Consider the following 21,706-nt stretch of genomic DNA (forward strand, 5'->3'; position numbering starts at 1 on the left):
CAGGGTCAGCACTTTGGCCGCCCGTCCTCTTGTGCCCCAACACCTCCCCATCTCTAGGAATATCTAATTGTTCCTGATCTTTCCTGGGCCCAGAATACAATTCTACAGATAATGAACAAATAGTAATAAAGACAAAATAGAACAGAATTATAAATGAACCCAATGTCCCCAAACTGCAGGCAGAGAGGCCAGCTATTCTCTTCACGGCTGACTTCGCATGCGGTGTGTGCCAAGGACTTCCAGGAGGCTTAACCCCGTGGGGACGATACCTCAGGTCTGGTTTCTGCCAGGTGACCGGCATTGTCACGCAGACTCCACTGGAGTGGTCATGGCAACATTATACCCATGTTAATTTGTAAGTTTAAACAACTATTCTGTTTATGTAAGATGTTCACATTAGGGGGTATGCAGAAACTCTGTAATATCTTTTAACAGCACTTCAAAATGCACCTCAAATACCATTCAATCCATTTATTTGATTGTAAACTTCATTTACTATATTCACTGAGTTTTGCAACCATACCCTCCATCAATTTCAGAACGTTTTCAATTCTCCTTTCAAAAACTGCATACCTCTCAGCCATTATCTGCTTCTTCCTTGGTCCTAGGCAACCACTAATCTAGTTTTGGTCATTATAGATTTGCCTGTTTTTTGACTTCACATAAATGAAATTCTACAATTTGTGGGATTTATTACTGAAATCTTTCAGGATAATCTTTTGAAAGTTTCTCTTTATTGTATCATGGGTCATTACTTCATTTTTATTGCCAAATTATATTTCACTACTGGAATACACTGAAATTTTTATATCTATCAATTCCTGAACACTTGTTTGCACATACTGGCTACCATGCATAATGAATATGGCTAAAGATATTTCTGTACAAGCCCTTGTGTGCACACATATTCTTTCTTGGAAATGTGCCTAGGAGTGTATTGCTGGGTCACATGATAAAACAGTAATTTGCAGAACTTACAGGTTATTTTCCAAATGTCTATCTTTTTATCTTTGTTTGACCCTGGGGGTGGTGTCCACACCCTTTAATGTTGCTACAAAGCATGTATGAGGTCCTGAGTTTGACTTTTTAATGTATTAATAACTTGTAATCAAAGTAAGGTTTAAGAAGTAGTACAGTATTTCATTGTGGTTTTTCCTTTTCTCTAATGACTAATGATGCTGAGCATCTTTTCATGTGTTTATTGGCCATTTATGTATTACCTTTGCAGAACAATCTATTCAGATATTCTATTGACCATATTTGATTTTGTTTTGTTTTTTGTTTTGTTGCTGTTGTTATTGTTTTTTGCGACAGGGTCTCACTATGTAGTTGAGACTGACCTGGAACTCACTATGTAGCCCAGGCTTGTCACAAACTCACAGTGATCCTCCTGCCGCAGCCTCCCAAGTGCTGGGATTACAGGCGTGCACCACCACGTCTGGCTGACCATATTTGAATTAGGCTATTTATCTAATTATTTCATTTATCTGAGGCAGTACTCTTGTATATTCCAGATATATGAGCCGTATCATACATATGATTTGCCAGCATTTTTCTTTATTCACTTCTCTGTCTTTTCACTTTACTATTGGTGTCCTTTGAATAAATGAGAGTTTTGATGTTATGCATTTTCTCTTTTTTTCTTATGGTCTTTGTGCTTTCGTGTCATACCTAAGAAACCTTTGTCTAATCTAAGATCATTATGATTTATCCCTATATTTTCTTCTAAGAGTTTTGTAGTTTTAGCTTTTGCACACTGTCTCTAATCCATTCTGAATTAGTTTTATTTATTTATTTAGGTGGGGGGTGTACCGGGGATTGAACTCAGGACCTTGCGCTTGCTAGGCAGGTGCTGTGCCACTGAGCTAAATCCCCAGCCCTTCAGTTAATTTCCTTGTGTGATGCAACGCACAGATCAATTTTTTTTGTAAGAGTACATATATCCAGGTGATCTAGCACTGTTTATTGAAGACTACTGATTCTCCTGTTGAATTATTCAAGCCCCCTTGATGAAAATTGTTAATTGTTTTGGTACTGGAGATCGAACTTAGGACCTTGTGCTTACAAGGCAGGCATGGTACCACTGAGCTAAATCCCAGCCGAAAATTGTCAAAATTTAAGGCTTCCTCTTAAACTATCAATTCTATTTTTCTGTTAGACTGTCAATTCTATTTTTTTTTTTTTTTTGGTCTATCAGGACTGCTTTTGAGTTCTGCTATTTCAAAGGTTAAAATTACTTTAAAATTAGAAATGATGAGGTATGTACAGCATTTTGGCACATGGTTTGTAACTGTCTCATTGCTTTTTCTCTACTTTTACATAAATTTTTGGTTAGTTTTAAATTCTCAATGAATGGCAGACAGCTAAACCTTAAAGATTGTGACATTTCAAAAATCACCCATTTAACCTCATATATTTGCTTACTAAACATCATTGGGATATAAAATGTGGCAATAGAATTTCAGAACTGTTGTACATGTGTTTGTTTTTAGAGACAGTGTCTCACTGTGTAGTTCAGACTGGCCTTGAACTCATTATGTAGCCTAGGCTGGCCTTAAACTCATGGCAGCCCTCTAACTTCAGCCTCCCAAGTGCTGGGATTACAGGTGTGTGCACCACACACAGTAGAACTACTATATCTTTTGAATGATTTTTTTTCAATGAGCAATGACTTTTGTAGGGAACAGGGAAAGGGGACATTACTAGAGCCTCTGTAGTAAGTCCTAATCTCCTGCGAGCCATAACAGCACAAGGCGAATTAATTTATTATACAGAAAAGAGGAACAATGAGACTTTGAGAAGAAGCTGAGCTTTGGGCCTGATCGATACTACTCTGGGTGGCAAAGACAAAAGCCCCTGAGCTTACCACAACTTCAGGAGAAAACAGATGTAACAGATATCTCAGGACACAGAGTTCAGTACATTGGGAGAAACAAATGTGACAAATGACTCAGGGGGCAGCAGAAATCCTAGAACAATGAGGAACTATGCAGATGAAGAATTGGTTCCTCCCAGGGTATCTCCGTGGACTGTGACTGGAGGCAAAGATAGAGTTATGTCTCCAAATGCTGTAGCTGGCCTGTAGACAGGAAAACTAGGCCCTAATCATGATTTTTTCCCAAAAGATTATGTAAAATTGCTCCCAGCATTGTTTTACTCTCTAGTAATATTTTTTTAAACCAATGCCACCATTGTCTGATCCAAAATTACTTTATTTGGTATTTTGCAGATATGAGTTTTAACATCTTTTAAATTGCAGCCTTTCTGTTTAAGCTTTAAATGGGACACGTTTAAACACCTATTCATGCATTTTCAAATTCCCCCCTTTTTTTTTGAGAGAGAGGGGTCTCTCCATCTAGTTTGGTCTGGACTTCAACTCACTATGTAGCCTGAGCTGGCCTAAAACTCACTGTGATCCTTCTGCCTCAGCCTCTTGAGTGCTGGGATTATTGGTTTGCACCACCAAGCCCAGCTTTCAAATTCGTATTTAACCTCCTTTTGTGATTAAAAATAGTTAATCATCTAAATAAATAGAAATTATCAATAAATAGGAATCATTTTTACTTCCAGTTTTTTTGAGGTGGTACCAGGGATTGAACCCAGGTGCTCATACCGCTAGGCAAGAGTTATACCACTGAACCACACCCTCCCCACCACAAACTACATTCTGAGCTCTTTATTTATTTATTTATTAAAATTTTGAGACAATCTCACAAAATTGCCCAGATTGGCTTGGAATTTGAGAGATTCTGCTTGTTGGGATTACAGGTATGCTCTACTGTGCCCCAAAATAGTCCCCCACCACCACCATTTTTCTCCTAATGTAGGTTTGTTGGTTTTTTTTTTTTTTTTTGCATTTACTTATTCTTTCTGAGTCTATTTTTCTGCCACGATTCCTTTGGCAAATATTCATTCTTGTTTGATTCTTAAAGTGGTATAGAAATATATTTTGAATTGAGAATTTTGAGTTAAGGAAATCCAAATTTAATTGATATGTCTACCATTTTCCACATACATGAGGTTTGTAGAATGCTTTAATTTCAATCCAATCATAATGTTTGCTATTATGTAGTTCTTTAATTCGTTTTTTGCTTATTTTTAACCTAATGAACATTATTTTAGTATTTCTTACAATTGATAGGTGTATAGAGGGCATAACAGTATGAATTGTTGATATATTGGGTATACAAGTACTTTATTAGGTATATTCCACATTTTCACCTGTCATTTATCTTTTCCCTCCGTTGATCGTGTCTTTGATGAACAAAAGTTCATTTTAATGGAGTCTAATTTTTTTTTTAGGGTAATGGGGATCAAACTCAGGACCTTGCACTTTCGAGGTAAGCGCGGTGCCACTGAGCTAAATCCCTGGCCCTCTCCATTTTCTTTTGTAAGCTTTCTTCTTTACATTAAGAGAATTTTCCTACTCCAATGTTTATTTTCATATGTATTCTTTAGCAGACTTAAAGATCAAACTTTCACATTTCAGTTTTTTATGTATTTCAAATTAATTCATTGTATTCTATTCACTGATACATATTTTTTATTTAAATTTAAATTTTGGGGGGCTGGGGATTTAGCTCAGTTGTTCTGCCTCCTGCCACGCAAGGTTCCGAGTTCAATCCCTGGTACAAAAAAACAAAAAAAACAAAAAAAAAATGTAAATTTAAAAAAAATTTTTGAGAGTCTCGCTATGTAGGTCCTCCCTTGGTTATATTTTAGATAACCTATGCCTAAATCAGAATAGTAATACTTAAATGGTATTTCCTCAGATGAGTTTTACATCAAATTTATTCAGTGTATTCTATAATGTGGCGGATCAAAACCCTCACAGAAGGCCTTCTCTCCACAGAACGAACCAAAAAGCTCCCCGGGTTTCAGTTGAGAGCGTCCAGTTTATGAACATCTGCGCATGTGCACTCAGACTCCTGCTGGAGAATGAGCCGTGGGCGGGGCGCCGGCCGTTCTCCCGACCAAGGCGCTGAATTTTTCAAGTTGTGAGGACTCCGTTTCCCACAGGCGACTGCGGCCTGGACGGTCTGGCGTGGACTACATTTCCCACAAGCTACCGAGGCGACGTCCACGACTGACTCCGTTTTCGATATCTCTGTCACCCTGAGAGAAAAGTGGCTGTGGGTCTTCGCAGAAGAGACGCCAGCGGCCCAGACGAGGCGCCCGCGGGGCTTAGCGAGGCGGTGAGAGCGGGTCGCTGGGGCGCGCGTCGCGGTGGGAGCTGGCGGGAGGGTGGTGGTATCTTGTAGGGTACGGCGAGGTGGGTGAGGCCGCGCTCCCTGCGTGAGTGCGTTGTGAGACCGAGCAGTGCGTGGTTGTCCCTGTGTGATGGGGACACACGATGCGGGTCCTTCACGTGTGCGTGCGTTGGTGCGGCGATGTGGTGAGCGGCTCTGTGACCCAGGAGCTCCAGGTCCTCTCCTCTTACCTGTGTCTTCTCAGTCATTGTGACTTGACTGCTGCAGAAAAGTGACCCTGGATGGGGAGGCAGATATTGCGCCCTAGGTGAAAGTTTCCAGTGACAAGAAACAGATATGAAGGTAGGAGTAGAAATTACTCTTAAGACAAATACGAATTCTGTTACAGAAAAGCTTATTTTATGGTACATGCTGAAGCACGTTAAGGAGGACTTTACTGTGGTCACTGTGATAGGCCTAGGTCCCACTTCAGTGAGATTTTGCTGTGAAGGGAAAATGGGCTCAACGTAGACCAGTGGGAATTTGTGGCCACGGAAAAACACGGAGGTGGAAGGAAATCACTGGATGGAAAACAGAAAACATAAATAGCAAGAGAAGTTGTGCCTAAACTGATCTAACAGGATTCTTGCTGGCCAGACCAGGGTGATCAGACTCACCTGTGGGGTGGTAGAGAATGAGGAAACCAGTAAGATGGGGGTGAGCCTTGAATAGGCCTGGAGAAAGTTGGAACATAAGTTTGGTCAAGCCGAGAATCTTTGTCAGTTCCAAGAATAGGATTTCTTACTGGCAGGATTACTTCCTCCTGAGAGTTTTCTGAGTATCATGTAGGTATATGTTTTGTTTGTTTGTTTGTTTGTTTTTTGTTTCGTTTCTTTTTTTGGAGACAGGGTCTCACTTTGTAGTTTAGGCTGGCCCTGAACTCACTATGTAGCCCAGGCTGGCCTGGAACTCGCTGTCATCCTCCTGCGTCTGCCTCCTGAGTTCTGGGATTACAGGCGTGAGCCACACCTGGCTATGTAGGTAATATGTTTAAGAAAAACGGTGTTCCTGAGCTCTGACCCCAAGACCCTGAAGTGAACGCTGATTTTCAGATTCTACCCAGGATAGTTCCTTCTGGCTAACGTACCGTTGGAATGGGAAACAAGCCTTCAGTAGGTTGAGGGGATCCTGGGTCATTGCTCTTCAAATTCTATACATTGTAATATTTGCAAATACATAAATATCAAGATCAAAGCCAAAAAGGAAATTCTTATTATCAAATTCTAAATATGGAGAAATTTCTAAGCAAGATTTACTTTACTACTTTAGCTGTATTCAATTTTTTCATGTATTGACCAAAAAGAGCTGAATTCATAGTGATTAATTTATAATAATCCAAACCAAAATATAAGCATTTTAAATATTTGGTTGTATAATTTTCATATATTTTTGATTCCTCTGTTATTATGTCTTCCTCTCTGTGTTGGCTAATATAGTCCTGTATTTTACAAAAGCAAATGTATTGGTCAGTCTGACTTTTCTGTTCACCTTGTATCATGAAGTCTTCTGTTTTCTTTAAAGTTCTCAACTTCACTTTTAATGACTACTTTCTATTCTAGTACAGTTATAGTCTCATATTTATAACCAGTGAACTTTGCTAGACTCAATGCTGAGCATCCCTTGTCCTTCTTCAATATCTTCACTACTTCTTTCAATCTCAAGACGAGAGGATTTTTTTGTGAATAATGTGGTCTCTTTCAGCCTTAAAGATGAGAATCGAAAGAGGTTGTTATACTCCCCTAGAGCAGGACCTAGTCTTATGCCCAATCTTAGGTCTTCATTTTCATCAGCAAAATGATTCAGTGGCCAGAATGTTTTCTGCTGAGTGTCTGGATTTTTAGTTTAGGTGTGAATATGCTTGTGTTCTATGGGTTTGTGTAGCTGAGATCCCTAGGAATTTGGCAAATAAATGGGTTGATCCAGAATCCTAATCTTCCCAAATTGTGTGTGATGAGAGGTAGTTTGGAACCTGGAATGAATAAATAATAGCAATATTAGCTCAAGTCCTGGAAGGAACACTTAAAGCACAGCTGGTCTGAAGGTCTTTCTCTTCTCCCAGGTCTAACTCTCTGGATCTGTCCCTTTCTGGTAAAGGAATGCTGACACAGCTGATTTGTTGTTGAAGGTCTAAAATCATGGCCTGTGTAAGTCAGTGTTTCTTTCCTTATTGGTTGGTGAGTGTGTGTGTGTGTGTGTGTGTGCGCGCGCGCTATTGTTAGGTCATAAGAGTCATAAGAGTTTTCATTATTTTTTTCCAAAGTTATCTACAATGGGAGGATCCTCAAGTAACTTATTCCACAGTTCTTGTTCCTCCTGTAAAGTGTGTCCCACATCATCCAGCATTTTCTTTATATGACCTACATAAATTAACTTGTGTTTATGACATTATTATTACTTTTTGGTACTGGGGATTGAACCTATGGTATTGTGCATGCTAGGCAAACACTCTTCCACTGAGCTACAACCCCCAACCCTCATGTCATTATCCAAATTATTCAATATTGTGTAAATTTCCTATTACAGACAGTGATAAAGAATAAAGGAATTAACTTCCTTGAATGATACACATTTTCTTTGTCAATATTGCTGTTTTGTTAGACAGAGACAATGATTCCGTTTCACTATCCCAGAAAAATCTTTGAAATTTTCCAGAGATTTGATTTTTGGCTAAATTTTAAGGATCTAAATCTTCATGTGTGATTAAGTCCCAAGCTTTGTATGAACTTGCATGTGATTAGGATAGGAATTTGCATGGAAAAATCCTGAGAAGTAAATACTATAAAATATGGGCTGAGAGTAGCTCAGTGGTACAGTACCTGATTTATATATACAAGGCCCTGATTTCAATCCTCAGGACAAAAACATAAAAAAATCCAAAACAATAAACATAAAATAATGTTAAATGTTAAAATGACATTTTGTTTTGTCAGAACAAATACAAGCCGGGCATGGTGGCACAGGCCTGTAATCCCAGCACTCGGGAGGCTGAGGCAGGAGGATCGCTGAGTTTGAGACCAGCCCGGGCTACATAGTGAGTTCCAGGTCACTCTCAACTACATAGTGAGACCCTGTCTCAAAAAAAAAAAACAAAACAAAAAACCCAAAAAAGAACAAATACAAATTCTCATAGTAAGATCTAACATAATGAAGTACTTGATGCTTAAAGAAATTCTTAATTTTATGGAAACTTTGCTACATTTGGAAAAAAAATTTAAATTTTCAGTTCCGTTCCAATTAAAATTTCTTCAGTAACTAACCCTTATTAGGAATTTTGAAGCAGATATCAATCAAGCATTATGTGCATGGTAATGATTTAATTTAATAGGAAAGCATTATTATTTTATCATAAAGGTCAGATATCTAAGAGGTATTCTAGAACATGCAGTGAGTTGGTCCATATCAACAGGCTTTAAAAAATACATGTATACATTTTACTTACTTCAGTTCTTTCTTTTGATATTGTTTCTGTGCCAGTCATGCTATTTTGCTGCACAGCAATCCTTCAACTCTTCCATTTCCATTTTTCGTATCTTTTCCTTAATTTTTCCAGTAACATAGGTTTCCTGTTTCAGGGATTAATTTTATTCAAGGATGTGGCTGTAGACTTCTCTCAGCAGGAATGGGAATATCTTGACCCATTCCAGAAGACTTTGTACCGGGATGTGATGATGGAGAACTATGGTAACTTGGTCTCAGTGGGTATGTTTAACTGAAATAATTTACAGTCTTTGCTGTAGGACATATGCCTTTTCCATTACAGTTAATAGGGCTACCATTCAAGAAACTAGTTAAATTTCTTTTTCTCTTTAAGTTGTTTGAGCTTTGTTGGCTTGGAAAAGGGAACTCCATTAAATCCTTCCTGTTCTCTTTCAGTGTTTTTACACCTTCGTTATTTCATGTATTCTCCTATTGCTCTCAATAACCAGTGGTCTAGTTTAGAATTCTCTGACATTTGTTTTAGAACCATTGTAGAAGGATGCACTTTGTCCATTTGTTTGTGGTCAGAATTTCTGTAATATTCTATTTTCTGATCCAGTTGTAGGGATATCAGCTTGACACTGTCTTAAATTGCAAGCATTATCCAAATAGAGAACCTCTTTATACAGTGTTGGATTGAGTAAATGGAATTCATTTAAAATAGATGAGAAGGCCGGGCGTGGTGGTGCACGCCTATAATCGCAGCACTCCGGAGGCTGAGGAAGGAGGATCGCTGTGAGTTTGAGACCAGCCTGGGCTACATAGTGAGTTCCAGGTCAGTCTCAACTACATAGTGAGACCTTGTCTCAAAAAACCAAAAAAAACAAACAAACAAATAAAATAGATGAGAAAGTCTATTTCCTAAGACAGAGTTCATTTTATTTATGGTCAAAATTTGTAATCCATCGTATATCACATGTAAAATGGAATGAATATGCTATAGATCTCCTATTTTTTATGATTTAAGTAAAACAACTGCAACAATAGTAGCAGATTACATTGGAATTACTGGATACCAGACATTTTTCTAATCATTTACATCCATATCAATTAATTAAAAATATTTTCAACAGTCTTGTTATTTTCCAATTTTATAAGTGGCAATACTGAGAAAGCATGAGTTTAAGTGACTTACCAAAGATCATAGCCGCTACAAGGTTGAAGTCAGAAATTGATCCCAGCTCCAGAGTATGTGTTTTCAACCACATTATGCTCTCTCCTTTAGAGTTAGAGGACATATGACTTCATATTATTTCTTTTTTTTTTTTTTTTTAGTACCAGGGATCGAACTCGGGCCAGGTGGTGGAACCGCTGAGCTAAATCTTCGGCCTATTTTATTTTATTTTACTTTTGGTACTGGGGATCAAATTTGGGACCTTGTGCTTGCAAGGCAGGCAGCATCATCATTATTATTATCATTATTATTATTTGGTTTGTTTTGAGACAGGGTCTCCCTATGTAGTTCAAGTTGGCCTTGAACTCATAGTGATCCTTTGCCTCAGCCTCCCATGTGTTGGCACTAGAGCATGCACCACCATGCCCAATGGACATATGACTTTAAATTAGAAAACAAAACAGAACACGAGCCAGGGTTTTAACTCAGTGGCACTGTGCCTGCCTCACAAGCACAAGATCCTGAGTTCAATCCTCAGTACAAAAAAAGCAAAACAAAACAAAACAGAAACATATTGACTCTAACTGATCTTTTATTTCTCTCACTCATCTCTCCATACTGTTATCATTATGACTTGTCACTTATTATAATTATAAATTAAAATTTGACTTTTAAAGTTTATTTCTACATCCTGTGACCCTTGCTTGTCTTTGTGTGAAGGACATTCCATTGCTAAACCAGATATAATTACCTTACTGGAACAAGGACGAGAACCCTGGATGGTTTTGAGGGAAGAAACAAGAAGAGAGTGTACAGGTAAGGAAATAGATGGCATTTGTGTAAATAACAGCCCAAGAAGAAGTGATCAGTTCATTTAGTAAACACATCCTTGAAATGTTGGTTGAAACTCTCCTTTCTCATTGGAGAAAAGCCATATATTGTGGAGAGGAAAAGAGAATCATAGCATGACACACCCATGAACTCCATGTTACTTTAATAGCTACTTGTTTTGTTTTTTTCATATTTCTTTCCTAGTTGGTTTATTGATAGAGATTCTTGCATGGTCCAGCCACTTTATTTGGATTTTGGATCTACATGCTTTCTAGATCCTTTTTTCCCCATAGATCCATATATAGGCCTCTATCCTTTAAAAATACATTCATTTCATTCATTTCTATATATGGCAAATATTTCATTACTCTGAGACAGCACTATGCTTGGCAACATCAGTCTAGAAATACTGAATAGGAAAAATAATGTTCCATTAATCATGGAGATTAGAAAAACATCAAATATATGAGTACAAATAAATAAATAGCAGGTAGTAAATGAAGTGAATTATACTATGAAGGATAAGAACTAAAAACAGGGCATATTTATATAGTGTATAGTGTCTAGGTCCCCTTTTCTGAGGAGATGATATTCATTCTGAGAGATCTGAGGTAAAGATCAGGTTATTGAGCCCATAAAAGCCCTGAAAGTTGAGTGAGGTTTGTGTGTTTGACAACAACTGATAGATCAGACCAGTGTTAGTGAGGGTTTCTAATAGGATATGCAGTATATTAGGAGGGATCAGGTTCAGTAAGATGTGCATCAGTGTTAAAAGAGTAGGATTGTTTCAAAGATCCATTCCATTATCTGATACTGTAATTTATTTTATTTTTTTCTCTTGAGACAGGATTACACTGTGTTGTCCAGGCTAGCCTGGAATTCCTGAATTTAAACAAATAGCTGGTGTTATAGGCAGGTGTCATCACACTCGACACTGATGTAGGTATTTATTTCTTTTGGTACTGGGGATTGAACCTACAGCCTTATGCATGTTAGGTGAGTGCTTTACCACTGAGCTATACTCCTAGCCCCAGTGTTGGATTTTTTTATATGGTTAACTTTTTTTTTTTTTTGGTACCAGGGATTGAACTTGGGTCCTTGTGCTTGCAAAGCAGGTATATGATTAACTTTTTAAAAAGATTAAAACTTTTTTATTAGTGTAGAGACATTGCAGAAATCCTGATTAAGGAAATAGGAATTAAGTTATTCATTTTTACATACTTTTGATACCTTTCCATTTGCTTCAACAATGTTACATTTTTCTCTAATTTGAAGCATTTGTTTGATGCATGTTTAGTTTGTCTCATTCACTTTCATGTTTTTTCTTCTTATTCTTTCCTATATGAGATTTAACATTGATCTTTCTTTGGTCATTTTTACCAGATTAGACTTTCTCAACCTTGTGCAAGGAATCATGGTTCTGGATACCATTTCTAAATTTGCAATTTTAGAGTGCCTTCTGTTTTCTTATGTGTTCAAATTATCATTGTTTGGGAACTAATAGACATATATAGGAGCACAATTTTGTACAGTATTATAATTAAAATGGTATTAACATGATTTAAATTGTTACAAATTAAGGTGGCAATGGTAGTCTCAAGGAAAACCAGTAAAAAAAAAACATAACAAAAACATATACAAGAAGCAACAAAGGGCACGCACAGTGGAGCACACTGTAATCCTAGCCAATCTGGAAACTAAGGCAGGAGAATCACAATTTTGAGGACAACCTGGATAATTTAGGGAGACCCAGACTCATAAAATGAAATGACATGAAATAAATTTGGATGGCAATATAGCTCAGTGGCAGAGTGCCCCTTGGGTTCAACCCTCAGTACAACAAATAAAAAAAATATAGGTTTAAAGTATTAGATGCTGAGTGGTGGTCCACACCTGTAATCCTAGAACTCAGGAGGCTGTGGCAGGAGGGTCACTGTGAGTTCAAGGCCAACCTGGGCTACATAGTAAGCTCAGGGCCAGCCTGAACTATATAGTGATGTCCTGCCTTAAAAAAACAAAAAATAAAATTAAAAAAAAAATAGGCTAGAAAAACATTGAGTGCTGAAGTGGTTTTACTAATATCCAATAAAAGAGATCTTGAAGTGAAAGGTTAAAAATACCTTGTGATGCAAACCCTAGCCAGACCAGAGCTAGAATGGCTTTCCTAATAATGGAAAAATTAGACTTTAGACAAAAATTTTTACTAAAGAGAAAGATATTTTATAATGAAAGACATCCCATGTACACAGATTTCTAAAGATCTAACTTCATGTTGTTAGGATGGTGTACCTTCTAAATTGATTTACATGGGATAGGCATGGTAACGTTAGCACTTGGGAGACTGACACAGGAAGATCGCTGCAAGTTTGAGGCCAGCCTGAACTACATGGCGAGACCCTGTCTCAAAAACAAAACTAAACTAAACAAAACTGATGTATGGGGTTCCTGCAACCTGGCTTTATGTTAGAAATTGACATGTAGATCCTAAAATGTATATGGAAATTACTAGAGGCCTAGAATTGCCAAAACATGAACAATTGTATAAACAAAAAAAGCTAGTATCTCCTTTTTTTTCTATGCAGGGGTAATAACCTTTGGACTGAGGTCCAACATAACCCTTTTCATTATTTTAAAAATTTTAAGATGGACTCTTGCTCAGCGCTGAAGGAGGCCCTTCTGCCTCAACCTCTTTCAGTGCTGAGATTGTAGGAATATGCCACCATGCCTGGCTAATAACTGTGTGGTGTGATTAAAATATATGTTGACCATTTAAAGTTTTAAAAATTTATTACAGTAACACATTGCTATTAATTACTGTCAGAATAGTCCCCCTCACTCCAAACACACTTATCATCTTTTCCACTCTCTGAAGCAGTTCTGGAAATCCTCTTTCATGAGTGGGCTTTTTGTTGTGTTGTTTGTTTGTTGAGTCAAAGTCTTGCTATCTAGCCCATGATGGCCTTGAATTTGTCGTGATCTTCCTGTCTCATCCTCCTACATGCTGGGATTACAAGCACGTATCACTATACCCGGCTGTGAATGTCTTTAATTGTGCTGTCATGACTGCCTCAATGTGCTGATTAAATTGCCTGGGTTGGCCTCAAACTTGCCTCAGCCTCCCAAGTAGCTGGGATTATAAGAGATGTCACATCTGGCAGGGATTAATACAGATTAAGTTTGTGGCCCTTAGCACTGTCTTTTTCCTTTTTATTGCCTTTTGTACAACAGTTGCCATATTTTTTCCTAGCAGTATGATTCTTATTGATATATTATTGTTCTTTTGCTGTTCAGCTCTTAAGTCATTGGAAACCTTTGTGTTATAACATGGCCTTTCTAGATGGTGTTGTAGTGCATTATTCTTACATCAACCCAGCTGTGCTGGAACATATTTCCATATTTCCTTTTCTGTGTAGTTCCCTAGCCAGCCAGTGAAATTTTGGATATTGGCAAGGTAAAAATGAAGCAGAAACTATATTCTTATGCTTGGGACATCATTACATGCCAGTACATTGTATTGCACCTCATGAATATTTGTCACTCAGCACCTGGTCAAGCATGTAAGCACAGCAGTTGAACCCAGTTCCCCTATTCCCACTAGATCTTCCTACTTCAGCTTCTGTAACTCCTTGAATAGCTACATCTGTAATTCTAGTGGTGGGGGAAGGATACCAGCTTTTCCTGCAGACTATATCATCAGCATTGGAGGCTTTAGGATACTTCAGTGTACTCTCAACAGTTCTTATCAGTACAGGTTCCAGGCTTATTTCCTGGCTTCCAATTTAAGACTGTCCTTAACTTCTTACTTAATAGCCAGTGTTGTTGCCCAGCTCTTGCCCCTCCTAACTTGGAAGTTGTAGCTCCTGACTGAGAAACAGCAACCTTACATAGACTATTTAACAAAGTCTGTTAGTAATTCTCTTATTAACTATCTTCCCGAATAAATCCCTTATTATGTTTATCTGTGGTGGTTTTGTTTTGTTTTTGAAACAGCATCCTGCTGTGAGATTCAAGCTGGCCTTAGACTCACTGTGTAGCCCAGAGTGGCCTTGAACATGAGGTCCTCCTGCTTCAGCCTTCTGAGTGCTGGGTTTACAGGCGTGTTCCACCATTCCTCTTAATTGCCTTTTAAAGAAATTATTAAATAATAAATGTTTTACCAGATGAGATTCTTAGTTGAAAGCTTTTTTCTTTCAGCCTTTTGAATATGTCAGCCTATTACCTCCTGACCTCCAAACTTTCTAATGATAAATCTACTGATAATTGTGTAGGGGATTCTTGTATGTGAGGAGTTGCTCTTTCTTAACTGCTTTCAAGATTGTTTCTGTTTTCATTGTTGAGATTGAACCCAGAGCCTTGCACATAATAGGCAAGCACTCTTTTAACATTAAGCAACATCCCCACCTCCTCAGAAGTTACAGTATGTTCAGGTATAAGTGTGTCAGTTCATCCTACTTGGAATTCATTACATTTTGGGAATGTTTACATTCATATCTTTCATCAAAGTTTTCAAGATTTTGGCCTTTTATTTCTTCTAATAATTTCTTTTTCTCTTTTCTTTCTGGAATTTCTACAGTGTGTATTTTGGTCTGCTTGATGGTGACCCACAGGTCCCTTAGGCTCTATCTTTTAAATTTATGTTCTTTATATGTAATGATTTCAGTTGTACTGCTTTCAAGTCTATTGATTCTTCCTTCTGTCTGCTTAAATTTGCCTTTAAATTCTGCTAATAAACATTTCGGTTACTGTATTTCTTAAGCTTCTTCCAGAATTTCTTTTTTGTCATTCCAGCTTGTCCATACATCATTTTCTTAACTTTTTGCACTTCTTCCTTTAGTTCTTTTTTCTTTTTTCCAGCACCAGGGATAGAACTCAGTAACTTGTGCTTGCCAGGCAGGTGTGGTACCATTGAACTAAATCCCTGGCCCTTTCTTTAATTCTTTGAGCATTTTTAAGACAGTTGTGGTTTGGGGATGTAGCTCACCGATGCAGTGCTTGCTTAACATGCAACAAAGCCCTAGTTTCAACTCTCAGTACCACAAAAGAAGAAAAAAAGTGGTTTTGAAGACTTGTTTCTAGAAAGACCACCATATGTTGTTCATTGGGGATAATTTCTATTGTTTATTTTCACTTGGTGTAACCCAAAATTTTCCTTTTTTTAATACTTTCTGATTTTTGTTGTTGAAAGCTGGCTGTTTGGGTCTAATATTGTATAAACAAATTATATTCTCCCCTTTCCTCAAGTTATGATGATTTTGTTGTTGCTGTTTGTGGTAGGCTCTGTATGGCAAGAATTACTCTGAATTGTGAATTTAGGGTCTTTTCTGCCTGTAAATTGCCCTTAAGCTCCTCTAGGAACACATGCATAAGGTTGTAGGATGGGCAGCTGCTTTGATGTAAATTTGATGACAGTTAACCATGCTTCACCGTCCACGTTTTTCCTGGAAAGTTACTGCCCTTAAATATAACTCAGAGTTTAAAACGATTGCATCATGCAGCTTCTACAGTTGGTATCTACTTGGGAAGATAGATTACTGCCTCTGTCCACTTTACCATCTCCCTAGAATTCTGTTCTTATTACTGTGTACTGGAGTACTTTATACTATCTATAATATATGAGATTTTTCATTTTCTCTTTAATTATGCCATAATACATTTACTTTTTCTGGGCAAGGAAACCAGGTATTTTTCTTTTCTTATTTCTTGTAGATTTGGAGTCAAGTTATGAAATGATCAGCTATGGAAAGATGTACATTTATAAAAAAGATTCATCTCTTACTCTGCATCAGAGAAATAAGTATGGAGAGAAACCCTTTGAATGTAAAGAATGTGGGAAGGCCTTTGGTCGTCCTACACACCTTAGACTACATCAGATGATGCACACTGGTGAAAAGCCTTATAAATGTAAGGAATGTGGTAAAGCCTTTAGTCGTCCTTCAGACCTTAGAGTACATCAGAGAATTCACACTGGTGAGAAGCCCTATCGATGTGAAGAGTGTGGAAAGGCCTTTAGTCGGGGTTCACACCTGACTCAACATGAAAAAGTTCATACTGGAGAGAAATCCTATGTATGTCATCAATGTGGGAAGGCCTTTAGTGAAGTTGGAAGACTGAGAATACATCAAAGAATTCATACTGGTGAGAAACCCTATGAATGTAGGGAATGTGGGAAGGCCTTCAGTCAAGCCTCAAACCTAGTACAACATGCTAGAATTCATACTGGTGAAAAACCCTATGAATGTAAAGAATGTGGGAAGGCCTTTAGTCACCCCTCACATCTCATTCGACATGACAGAACTCATACTGGTGAGAAACCCTATGAATGTGAAGAGTGTGGGAGAGCTTTTAGCAGTAGCCACCAACGTACTATACACCATAGACTTCATACTGGTGAGAAACCCTATGAATGTAAAGAATGTGGGAAAGCCTTTTGTGTCTATGGACGACTTACTCAACACCAGAGTATCCACAGTGGTGAGAAACCCTTTCAATGTAGCAAATGCAAGAGATCCTTTAGGCTCAGTTCAGGCCTTAAAGTACATGAGAGTATTCATACTGGTGAGAAACCCTTCGAATGTAACAAATGTGGAAAGTCCTTTAGGTTAAGTTCAACCCTTAAAGTACATCAAAGAATTCATACTGGTGAGAGACTTTATGGCATACATATATAAAAGATAGTGTACAGTATATCTGAATTTATACCACTGATATAGTTGGAAGAGAATGTGAGAAGCTTTGTATGTGTTTTTATAAAGAAATAAATAATTTATACTGATATGAACTCTTTGGGAGGTTAATGTTTGACATTTTTAGTTATGACCTAAATGTTCAGATTCAGGGACTTTATAGAAGAGTTTTGTTTTATGGCATCCTTCTGTGTTTTAGTGTTTACCAGGTGGCCAACCTGTGTAGCCAAGATTAGAAAGCAGGTAAGTGCCAGAGAAGAGCCTTAACACATAACTTGAAGTTGTAGCAGACAGACAACAAGCACACCAGGCTCAGGTGGTACATTTAATCAAAGTAACAGGAAAGAGAGCACAGGGTCCTGCCCCTTGCAGTGTGTCACTACCCTTGGCCATTGGATCCATTGTGAAAATGACACAGATGATGTAGCTACACACATTCCATTCTATGCTATTGTGATAGAACCTCAGCCTCTCTTCCCCATGGGGTATGAAATAGAGAATTCTATGAGTGTGCCTCAGGGTTATTGCTGCTTAAACAACACAAAAAAATACACATTATGTCAGAGACAGGGAAAGACATTCCCACACAAGTTGCTAAGCTCAACAGTTGTCAGGACCCTTTATCTCTTGTTAAGGAAGTGTTCCAGGGCCAAGCCCCACTCTTATGTGACCATGTAGATGTTGAAAGGATGCATGAATGAGAGTCCTTTTCCTCTTTATGGACTGTATGATTTGTACTGAAGGAAAATTAAGAGAATGTTTGAAATCCTTGTTTTGTATGTTTTATGTATAAAAGGCTTCCAGCAAAAATCACTTATTAAACTTTAGTCACATCACAGAAAACCCCTGCAAATTTAACAGCAGCAGAGTGTTTAGTGTTTGTTTTTAATCTAAATTGTTATGATTGAGTTTCTGCTCCTTATGTCTCATTTGTTTGTAGTTCTAGTTTTGCCTTGTACCTGATTCAACTTGGATAAAGAAACATTAATCTACATTATAGTGCTATTAGAATTAAATCAATTTGGGCTGGGGATTTAGCTCAGAGTTGACACTGCCTGCCTCGTAAGCACAAGGTCCTGAGTTCAATCCCTGGTACAAAAAAAAAAAAAAAAAAAAAGAATTAAATCAGTTCATATATGGGAAATTGTTTAGCATATAGTTTGTGTCATTGCCTACTATATTTTTTCTATTTCTAATTTTATTTTTTTTTATTGGTAGAGGACTCATGAGATTAAATACTTTATGAGTTTAAGGAATTTAGGAAAGTTTCTTATAACTCTCCTTTTTTGAATTTATCTTTCCTTAATAATGCTGATAGAATGTAAAACACTGCAACATCTTCATTTACATTTCTTAAACTGGATCAGATGCTTAAAATTTTGAATGAGATTTATATTTATAGCTTAGAAAGTATGAAAAAATTTAAATTATCCAGTAAATTATTTAGAAATTGGCCAAAGGGGACCTGAAGATATAGCTCTGTGGTAGAGTGCTTGCCTATCATGCTAGAGGCCATGGGTTTGATTCCCAGAAACCACACACACACACACACACACACATATATATATATATATATATATATATATATATATATACACACAAAATAACCAAAGTATATCCACTTTGTATTTTTAATTTCATTTGCAATTAAAAATTTTGAACACAAGAGTTGAAATAACAGTACAGTCAGGTCCATGTCCATGAGATTCACATTTGCAAATTGAACCTCAGATTGATGGTATTTGAGAAAACTGTGATTGTACTAAACGTGTAGAGTGCTGTTACTCCCTAAGCAATATGTATAACAACTATTTGCACATATTTGCATTGTATTAGGTATAATAATTAACTTGATGATTTAAAATATAGTCATGCATTTGCTTAATAAGGGGGATACCTTCTGAGAACTGCATTGTTAAGTGGTTTCAGCATTGTGTGAACATGACTGTATTTACACAAATTTAGATGATACACCCTATGACACACTAGGTTATATGGTACCACTTATTATTCCTAGGCTACAAACCTATACAGCATATTACTGTCCTGAACACTATAGGCAGTTATAACACAATGGTAATTATCTGTGTATCTAAACATACCTAGACATAGAAGATGCACAGTAAAAATAAAGTATTTTGAAATAGTATTCCTGTATGGTGCACTTACCATGACAGGAGCCTGCAGGACTGGAAGTTGTGCTGGGTAAGCCAACGAGTGAGTGGTGAGTAAATGTGAAGTCCAGGACATAACTATCCACTGCTATAGACTTTATACACAGTGTGCCTAGGCTACAGTACACATAACAGTATTCTTTAATAATTAAACTTTATATAGATTTAAATTTTTTCATTTATATAATAGGTTCAGTTTGGTTTTGTTGGGTTGAGACAGTCTTGCTGTATACTTCAGGCTGGCCTTGAATTCACTGTGTAGTCCAGGCTTGCCTAGAGCTTGCAGCGGTCCTCCCGTTTTGGCCTTCCAAGTGCGGGTACTATAGGTATGTGCCTCCATACATGGCTGTAATAAGAGTTTCAAACACACACGTTATACACTATACAAAGTGTTTTTTGTTCAGTTACCTGATTGAACTCAGGACCTTGCACTTGAGAGGCAGGCGTGGTACCTCTGAACTAAATCCCCGACCCTGTAAAAGTATTTATATACATCTTTATATAAGCATTTTAAATTGTTTTTATTTCTTTTACTTTAAAATGTTTTTGTTAAAAACTAACCTAGGTCTGCACAGGGTTAGGATCATCAGTAGTTCTGTCTTCCACCTACACATTGTGTCCCATTAGATTAGGGTAATGACACATGGAGATGTCATCTATGATAACCATAACTTCTGGAATGCCTCTTGAATGATCTGACTATCTTATACATTAACTTTTTTTTCTTCTGATCTGGGGTTGAATCCAGGACCTTCTCCATGCTAAGCAAACACTATCAATGCCCTTTTATTTCGTTCAGAGAGGGTCTGGCTAATTCCCAAGGTTGGTCTTGAATTTAAAATCCTCCAAATTTGGATTCCCAGGTAACTGAGATTATAGGAGTATACCACCATTCCTGGTTTAAACTTTTTTAAGTAGGAAAAGCATACTCTAAAATAATGGCTAAAGCTGAGGATAGTGGTGCATATCTGTAATCACAGTACTCTGAGAGGAGGAAGAATTGCTGCGGGCCGAGCCTAAAGATGGTCCTTCGTCTCCTCCTACTCCCTTTCTCCTCCATAGATTAAAGAGATTATTGTACACCCTGGATGGCACAGCCCCAGGTGACAGTTACATTATGTTTCCTTCCCTGTTCCCTTCCTGTGCATGCTCCAATCATGAAACAATCATGGTATGTTCCACTTAGGCCACAAAGCACTATTTGCCCTGCTTTCTCCCTGTGCGCCTTCCACTATCAATAAAGAGTTCCTGACAAGCTATGGTACTTCTGACAAGCTATAGTACTTCTGACAAGCTATGGTTCTGCCTGGTCCCAACTTTTAAGAATAATCTGGTCTTCTTCATTTTTTTTTATTCATCTCTTACCACTTTTTTGAGCTTTGAACCCTATGCTGTGCAGGTCAAGGCAGAAAATCACAAGCCCAGCCTGAACAAGTTAGTGACTTAGTGAGACCCTAGTTCAAAATAAAAAATTTAAAAGAGCCAGGACACTACCTCTGTGTGAAGACCCTGGGTTGAACCCCTAGTACTCCAAAATAAATACTTTTAAAGCTCTCTCTCTCTCTTTTTTTTTTGGTGGAAGAGGGGATTGAACTCAGGACCTTGCACTTGTGAGGTAGGCATGGTGCCACTGCCTGCTACTTGGGGGTAGAGTAAAGCAGCAGGGGCTGTGAGAATCAGGCTCCCAAATCCTTGGTCCCAAATATAAATAATTTTAAAATGATTAAAATTAGTATAGCCAGGTATGGTGGCAGGTGCATGTAATCTTAGCTTTTTAGGAGGCCAAGGCAGAATTGCAAGTTTAAGGCCAACCTAGATAAGTTAGCAACACTCCCAAGATTTAAAAAAGATTGGGTGGGGGGCGGTGGATATACCACAGTGATAGTGGGCTTCTGGGTTCAATTCCCTAATAGCAGGAAAAAAATCTATTCTATATGCAGACCATAAACTTTTGTTATGGATTTATTACATATTAAATAATAGCACACATAAAAAAATCCAGTGAGTTATAGAGGTGTATGCCTATAATCTCAACACTCTGGGAGGCCAGGGTAGGATCACAAGTTTGAGCTGGGGATGTAGCCCAGTGTGAAGGCACTGGTTTCAGTCCTCAGTACCAAAAAGAAATTCTTAAAGTGCGCATACTGGATTTTTTTTTTTTTTTTTTTTTTTTTTTTC

The 21,706-nt window shown here is 37.7% G+C and overlaps 1 protein-coding gene across 4 annotated transcripts in view; it reads left to right on the top strand.

The window, feature by feature from the left end:
* Positions 1–21,706, top strand: part of LOC104867511 (zinc finger protein 573) — a 71,996-nt gene that overhangs the window by 36,816 nt on the left and 13,474 nt on the right. Inside the window, exons 1-6 of one of the 4 annotated variants that reach the window (XM_033765752.1) lie at positions 4,840–5,195; positions 5,455–5,552; positions 7,309–7,393; positions 8,822–8,948; positions 10,561–10,656; positions 16,378–18,198. In XM_033765752.1, coding sequence (XP_033621643.1) covers positions 7,385–7,393; positions 8,822–8,948; positions 10,561–10,656; positions 16,378–17,339 — 1,194 coding nt within the window. In that variant the 5' untranslated portion in view covers positions 4,840–5,195; positions 5,455–5,552; positions 7,309–7,384 and the 3' untranslated portion in view covers positions 17,340–18,198. Of the gene's footprint in view, positions 1–4,839; positions 5,553–7,308; positions 7,394–8,799; positions 8,949–10,560; positions 10,657–16,377; positions 18,199–21,706 lie in introns of those variants that run through there. The other 3 variants (XM_033765753.1, XM_033765751.1, XM_019208622.2) reach the window with 3 other exon arrangements.

The sequence above is a fragment of the Fukomys damarensis genome, unplaced genomic scaffold (genome assembly GCF_012274545.1).
Source record: "Fukomys damarensis isolate Sample0158 unplaced genomic scaffold, DMR_v1.0_HiC HiC_scaffold_19, whole genome shotgun sequence".
NCBI classification, from domain to species: domain Eukaryota; kingdom Metazoa; phylum Chordata; class Mammalia; order Rodentia; family Bathyergidae; genus Fukomys; species Fukomys damarensis.